The 7,500-nt window shown below is 45.6% G+C and overlaps 2 protein-coding genes across 2 annotated transcripts in view; both read left to right on the top strand.

The window, feature by feature from the left end:
• Positions 1-259, top strand: part of LOC143038350 (uncharacterized) — a 44,440-nt gene extending 44,181 nt beyond the window's left edge. Inside the window, exon 4 of the mRNA XM_076207381.1 lies at positions 101-259. Coding sequence (XP_076063496.1) covers positions 101-259 — 159 coding nt within the window. The remainder of the gene's footprint in view (positions 1-100) is intronic.
• Positions 260-565: 306 nt separating this feature from the next.
• The window catches only part of LOC143038351 (salivary peroxidase/catechol oxidase-like), a 21,920-nt gene continuing 14,985 nt past the window's right edge, over positions 566-7,500 (top strand). The window contains exons 1-6 of the mRNA XM_076207382.1: positions 566-761; positions 1,265-1,392; positions 1,916-2,061; positions 3,450-3,664; positions 4,951-5,124; positions 6,428-6,621. Coding sequence (XP_076063497.1) covers positions 566-761; positions 1,265-1,392; positions 1,916-2,061; positions 3,450-3,664; positions 4,951-5,124; positions 6,428-6,621 — 1,053 coding nt within the window. The remainder of the gene's footprint in view (positions 762-1,264; positions 1,393-1,915; positions 2,062-3,449; positions 3,665-4,950; positions 5,125-6,427; positions 6,622-7,500) is intronic.

A 7,500-nucleotide genomic window follows, 5' to 3' on the forward strand; every position in this document is an offset into this window, starting at 1 on the left:
GACAGGCAAGCGCGTCCTTGCCAGTGCCCACCTTGTATTACGATGTCGATATACTCGCGGTCCAGCTTTCATTTCCCTTTATTCTCTCTCCATGACACAGTCCACCAAGCCCCACGTGAAGGTGACCAAAGGATCGAAATCCACTCACAGGCCCAGACCTCCTCCTCCGCCGCCGCCGCCATCCTATGGGCCCACCCCCGCCCCCTACGCCCCGACAAGGGTGCCATACACCCCCACGCAGGCGCCCTACGGTAAGTGACACTTCCCATGGTACGCCAACACATCTACACACACACACACCACACACACACACACAAACACAAACACACACACACACACACACACACACACACACACACACACACACACACACACACACACACACACACACACACACACACACACACACACACGTGGCTTTGAGAACGTAAGACATAAGTGTGCATACAACATCTTCACCCATAACCTTACTCGATCACGGACACCCTCATGCATTTGCCGAAAACAGTAATGCATAAATAACGTTTGTTCTCCCTCTCTCTCTATGGCGGGAACCTGGTTCGTCATGACAGAACCCTCGCCGCGGTACACGCCCTACGCGCCGGAAACCGCCGAAGGCTGCTCCTCGTCCTCTGTGCCCTGCGTGCCCTTGGTCACTTGCGCCCCGCACTACGACCAGCTCAAGGCCCTTCCCTACGCGACCTGCCGGCTCCACGGGGGCGCCCTCGGCGTGTGCTGCCCACCGGAGGAGAAGTCCTCAGGTGAGTGATGAGATTCAGCTAGACCGAGTGCATGAGACACACATACATAACCTTTTTGTGTGTGTGTGTTTAAGGAGGGTTGGAAAAGGGGTAGGTCGTTGTTCATTAACTATGGGTAAGGAAGTGGGGGTGTAATTGGGTTTTGGGTGTGGGGATAAATCGTCGTAATAGTACTTTTGTAGGATTTGAATGGACTAATGATTTCTCGGTTTTCTACACTAATATCTTCTTATGCTAGTGTATGATGTATGTGCATGTGGTGGTGTTTGGATCTGTAGGAGTCTCATTATTGTTGATAATATTTTTACGGCCTTTTCGACTTCTTTATAAGGAGTGTATATATATATATATATGTATATATATGTATATGTATATATGTATATATATGTATATATATATATATACATATATCTATATATATATATATATATATATATATATATATATATATATATAAAAATATATATATATATAAGCAAATTATCCCTGTGCACCATCCACAGGCGATCGGACACGCCTGTTAGAACAGCAGCCCGTGGACGTAAAGATCCGCCCCATCAGCAAGGAAGAGATCAACGACGCAGCCCGCACCGGGCTCTGGGACCTTGTCGAGCGGGACCTCCTGGAGAAGGTGAGTTCTTTCGGAGTGAATCTCCAGCAAGGGATGAGGTTGGGTTTGGTGAATAAAAGTACAGTGGGCTGTGGTGTATTACATGCGATTACCCAGCGTTAGTGACAGTAGGTCTCTTCCAGTTCTGAAAGATTTTGAGGATGTCAGCGGGATGCTCCAGCGACCTCTTTCATTACTCGGCTTCACTACAGACCCGAGGCTCTCGTTGAGGTGTCCTTGTCCTTTGCGACCAAGCTCTGACCGAAAAGCTAGTTCCATATCTTAGATATACTCTTCATTTCAGAGATTCTATATCTGTCTCAATAGAATTTTTCAGAACAACAGCTGGACTCCATTGCTTCCCGTGGAATGCAAACATCCTCTTCGATCCGAGATTATAGATGTATCATGCTCTGGACTTCCCCTATTCTAACAACTTATATCCACTTGTGTTACGTGTCACATTTGGTACCTACATACTTTGTATTCGCTCAGTGTCTCACCAATGTGATGTTTCAACGAAGGAAATGGTTTGCCCCCACAGAGTCTGCAGGAGCGGAATATCGTGGTCTCCGACTCCAGATCAGCGGCCTTCGGCCACCTCCAGTTCTTCAAGACGTCTCCAGAGGCCATGAAGATCGGGAGGGATGGGCTTCTGGTGGCGCGGACCAGCAACCAACTCGTTCGAAGGTAAGTATTCTCAGCAAACCCCTTTCACAGAATCTTTCCTAGCATGGACAACTTAACTTAGGCGAGGTTCGGACCGCAGGCAGTAGAGCAGGGGTTCTCAATCCGTGTTCCCACGTGTTCCCCATACTTATATACGGCTGTTCTTCAACTTTCTGAATATCGTTTCAACAGTAAAGTTGATCATGAAGCATCCACCACTTTTTGGTTTGTGGCTCAAACTTGGAGAATCTGAGGTCCACAAGTGAAGATCCAAGGAGAACTTTGGCTTGGCGACCCGAGGCTGGGTGAAACGATATCAACAGCCTTCTACTGACCCTGGGGTGAGGTGTCAGCATACTAACTTCCCGTACACTGAGGATCTTCCCTACCCGTCTCCCGGATGGCCGATTGCGTGAGGAAGCTGCTTGAGTCGAGTCTTGTCAAGGAAGTGGCTACCGGATCAGAGCACGTTTGTCCATGATGAAATCTCGAACAAGACTTCCGTCGAGAACGATCATGGCCGTTCGGCAGGAAGGGCTATGGTTTTCTTATCTGGAAGTCAACGGCCCGAGCCTGTCTCAGGGCAAAAAATGATCGAAGTCTCGAGATCCCGCCGCAAGAAATTACTCTCGCTGAAGGCACAGTAGTCCAGGTTAAGGGGCTATCATACTGGGCTATCTTTTCTCCCACATCCTACCTCTAACTTCCGATTTCAGCCATTACCGCCAACACCTCCTAGCTGACACCTTTGTTTACGTTGATCCCCAGCTCCAGCAGCAACGGCCGAACCTCTTCAGGACGACGGGTTTCTATTCGTGAAGAGCTGTCACCACAGCACTTTTATATTTTTACTGGAATGAGCTTAAAGTCATGGAAAAGAGGAGCGTGTGGAGGTGGCAGTGATTAGCAGTGAGAAAATAGTTTGCAATTGCCACCAGACTTATGCAAGAGCTTGCTTTAGAATATAGTGAGGGGTTAATGTGTTTGCTTATATCAGAGGTCAACCGACAACTGATGTTGTTCTGTTCTATTTTTTTCTTTATTCATAATCCTCATTCTATTGCAAATTATGCAAGAAATCAAATCACTACGTCAGACTATTTTGTTTTCTCGACAATCTATATAAAATGTAATTTGACTTCGGGTTCCTTCAGCATATCAGACGCCTTTCTGAAAACTGCCCCGGGTGTAAATCTGTTCAACAGTCGACAGAAAAATTGCTGGAGGTGGGCGGTACCCCCGATTAATCGGAGGTTGGGGGAAAAAAAACAGCCAAGTGTGATAACCCTATTGGGAATGACCCGACCAACGTTCAACACTGAGCGGGAAATGGGTCGAAACCGACCGGGCACTCCGTCCTACGGACTTACCCCTCACGAGTGACTCGCTTTCTTTCCTCTCCCTTACAGGTTCAACTTGACTCCCCTGCAAGCCGGCTTCGGCCTCGTGAGCTTCAATACTAAGGACACCATCATTGAAAACACGTGCCCCAGCGGACCGGAGTGCGACGAAAAGTCAAAGTTCTACCGCAACATCGACGGCTCCTGCAACAATCTTCAGAACCCAATGTGGGGACAAGCCCGCACGCCCTTCCAGAGAGCAGTTACACCCCACTACGCCGATGGTGGGTTCTCGAATAATATATACATGTGTGTGTGTGTGTGTCTGTGTGTGTGTGTGTGTGTGTGTGTGTGTGTGTGTGTGTGTGTGTGTGTGTGTGTGTGTGTGTGTGTGTGTGTGTGTGTGTGTGTGTGTGTGTGTGTGTGTGTGTGTGTGTGTGTGTGTGTGTGTGTGTGTGTGTGTGTGTGTGTGTGTGTGTGTGTGTGTGCGTGCGCGCGCGCGTGTGTGTTTGCAACAATATCAAGAAAGCTAGATTTCCTTGCAGGTGCATCAATTTATGGAATAGTCTGGACAAGAAACTAATTCAATGAAAGAAAAATATACATGAATATATATACATATATGTGTGCGTGTACCGTATATCAGTGAGTCTCTGACGGGAATTATCTTCCTTGGGAAATCCCTGAGAAAACTCCAAAAAAAAAAATATATATATATATATATATATATATATATATATATATATATATATATATATATATATATATGTATATATAAATTCGCCCCCGTGGGGGCTAGGATTACGGTCAGGGGGCTCCGTCTGCTGTACTCCATGGGTTCCCAAAAATCCGTTGATTAGTGAGTGACTGACGGGAACCACCTCCCCTAAGAAAACTATGATATACATGGAAATGAGAAAACCATTAAAAAGTATTAAGTTCGTCGCCATGGCTTTGCCGTGGGGGCTGGGACTGCGGCTTTGACCGTCCAGGGGTCTCCAACCCTTCCTAGAGGTCAACCGACAACTTATGTTGTTCTGTTATATTTTTTTCTTTATTCATAATCCTCATGTACGGTATTACCAAATTACCGTACATCAGTGAGTCACTGGCGGGTATCTTCCCTAGGAAATCCCCTAAAAAACTATGAAAAATGTGAAATTCTGAAAGTTTTCTTTTCTTTTATGGTACTTGATATATATGACAAGTTTGGTAAAGAGATGGGAGTCTCACGACCGTAGTTCTATTCCTATACATTACAACTGTTTTGGTATATACACACATACACATACACACACACGTGCACACACACACACACACACACACACACACACACACACACACACACACACACACACACACACACACACACACACACACACTAATAAACACATTCAAGCAGGCACAGTGACTACCGTCTATGCTCTGCAAAGCTGAAAGTGTAAAAGTATAATGACTATTGTAGAGTTGCGTTTAACCTCCTTTTGCTCTCTGGTCAAGACCATCCCTGTCCGCTCCTGTGCGTGCGCGAGAATAAACTCCCCTATTTCTTCCTTTTCCCTTCCCTCAGGGTTCTTTGCGCCCCGCAAGTCCAGCAGGGACGGATCGCTGCCGTCGGCGCGCGCCGTGTCGGTCAGCACAGTGATCGACGTCGACCAGCCTTACCCCGACGTCACCCTGTCCATCATGCAGTGGGGGCAGTTCATCGATCACGACCTCACTCATTCTCCCATCTTCCGGTTCGGTAAGTTCTCCGTCGTGAGTCTCCTACCTACCCAACTTCACTCGATTATCTGATCATCGTCTCCATCCCCGCAAGCAGAGCACACCTGAACACTCAAGATTGCACAGGCGTCCCTCGTTCCCACCCAGCCTGCCTGCTTGACTTAATGAGAAAGATGGCATTGGCAGTTTGTTGATACTCGACAACTTTCTCCTAAGTAATGAGCCTATGAAAAGGAAGTCAAATATGTGCAACTGACGGCGCCTTTGTGTGTGTGTATATACATGTATATATATATATATACATATATATATATATATATATATATATATTATATATATATATATATATATACCTCATTGAAAGTGATGGCTAGTCGTGCACTTATTATTTTCTTAAGAGTATTTTCCGTATACCTTGCTATGGATTTGTTCTCCTTTGAAAGGAGGCTTATGACTTCATTGTAGGTAATCATTATAGCTAGACTACGATTTCGGGCACAAGACCCTTCTTCAGTACCTTGGGATATTCTTACTATGTGGTTAGGGAAGAATGTTATATGTTTGTGCTCATGTTGTATAGACACGGTAAAGGAAACATGGACTAGAGGTGAAGCTTTTATTCCTGACGTTTTATTCCTGACGTTTCGATAGACGAAACGTCAGGAATAAAAGCTTCACCTCCAGTCCATGTTTCCTTTACCGTGTCTATACAACTTGTTCAGATGGATTTTCATTTGTTTGTGCTCATATTTGCTCTTTACTTCTTCGCATTTTCTGAATACCACCTTATTTTTATCTAAAATCAATTGAGCTAATTTTCTTTCATTATATTTAGTTTCCAATATTAGTGCGTCTTCTTGTGTGTGACATTTCACATCCTCCCACAATGAAAATAAATCCTTTTCTTCGACCCTTCAAACAAACCCCGATTCAGGTATCAAAAAGTTTCGTAAGATATCAGCCAAAGATTGAGACCTGTTCTGCTTTATCCATTATTCTACTCCTGTTACGGTCAACTCACTTTTCCATTCTCTTGGGCCCATCACACTGATAGTGTTTACGCCCCTGATGAAACCAACCTTTTGTCAAGGGTCCTAACGTTCTCTCTTGTGGAGACAACCCTGTGGGTAGGAAATGAAGGGGACGCTCACATCGTTTATGGCCGGGGCAAGTTCATCTAACCTGTCGAGTTGTTAGGGGTGGGAGGGTGGCTGCTAGGAGAATCCGCGGGGACTAGCGTTAGCGTGTGAGCAAAGCAGCGTATTCCCTGACGTATGCCCCCAGTTGGTGATGATTGTTGACGCTTTCACTACGCTCTACAGGGAACAAATCCGGCATCGAATGCTGTAACGACCGCGGCCGTGAGGTGGACCCGTCCTTCCGTCACCCGTCCTGTTTCCCGATCCTCATCCCAGAAAACGACCCTTTCTTCGCTCGCTTCGGCCGCCGCTGCATGAACTTTGTGCGCTCCATGCCTGCGCCGAGATCCGGGTGTGGCTTGGGATACGTTGAACAGGTGAGACGCAGGGTCCTGAGCCAAACTCATCAGTGGATATTCAAGTTTATAGAAATATGGCAACTTTCAGTATCGTGTGTGTGTGTGTGTGTGTGTGTGTGTGTGTGTGTGTGTGTGTGTGTGTGTGTGTGTGTGTGTGTGTGTGTGTGTGTGTGTGTGTGTGTGTGTGTGTGTGTGTGTGTGTGTGTGTGTGTGTGTGTGTGTGTGTGTGTGTGTGTGTGTGTGTGTGTGTGTGTGTGTGTATTTATTAACCACAATACACTTTAATTCTAAGCCATCAACATCGAGTGACTCGCGGAGGCCAGCATGCAGAAATTGAAACGTGGTACGGCCAAGGACTCGAACCAGGGCTATCACATAACAAGTGTTAGTGACTTAACCGATTGCGCCATCAATCTCTCTTGATGGTGCAATCGGTTAAATCACTAACACTTGTCACATGATAGACCTAGTTCGAGTCCTTTGCCGCACCACGTTTCAATCTCCGCATGCTAGTCTCCGCGAGTCACTCGATGTTGACGGCTTAGAATTAATGTGCACTGTGGTTGATAAAAATGTATGTATCTTCACTGGGACCCATTCAGTGTTGTACATACATACATACATACATATACACACACACACACACACACACACACACACACACACACATATATATATATATATATATATATATATATATATATATATATACATGTATATATATACATATTTTCATTTTATCAACCACAATAAATTTTCCATTTTAATCCCTTGCAAACACGATCGAGACTAACAGGAGTATATACCTCGATAGAAGTATATTCGGAAACTGAAACGCTGTCGGGCCGAGGCAATGTTTCAGTTTCCGAATATGCTTCCATCGAGGTACATACATCT

The sequence above is a fragment of the Oratosquilla oratoria genome, chromosome 24 (genome assembly GCF_046742065.1).
Source record: "Oratosquilla oratoria isolate Oo_2021 chromosome 24, ASM4674206v1, whole genome shotgun sequence".
NCBI lineage: Eukaryota > Metazoa > Arthropoda > Malacostraca > Stomatopoda > Squillidae > Oratosquilla > Oratosquilla oratoria.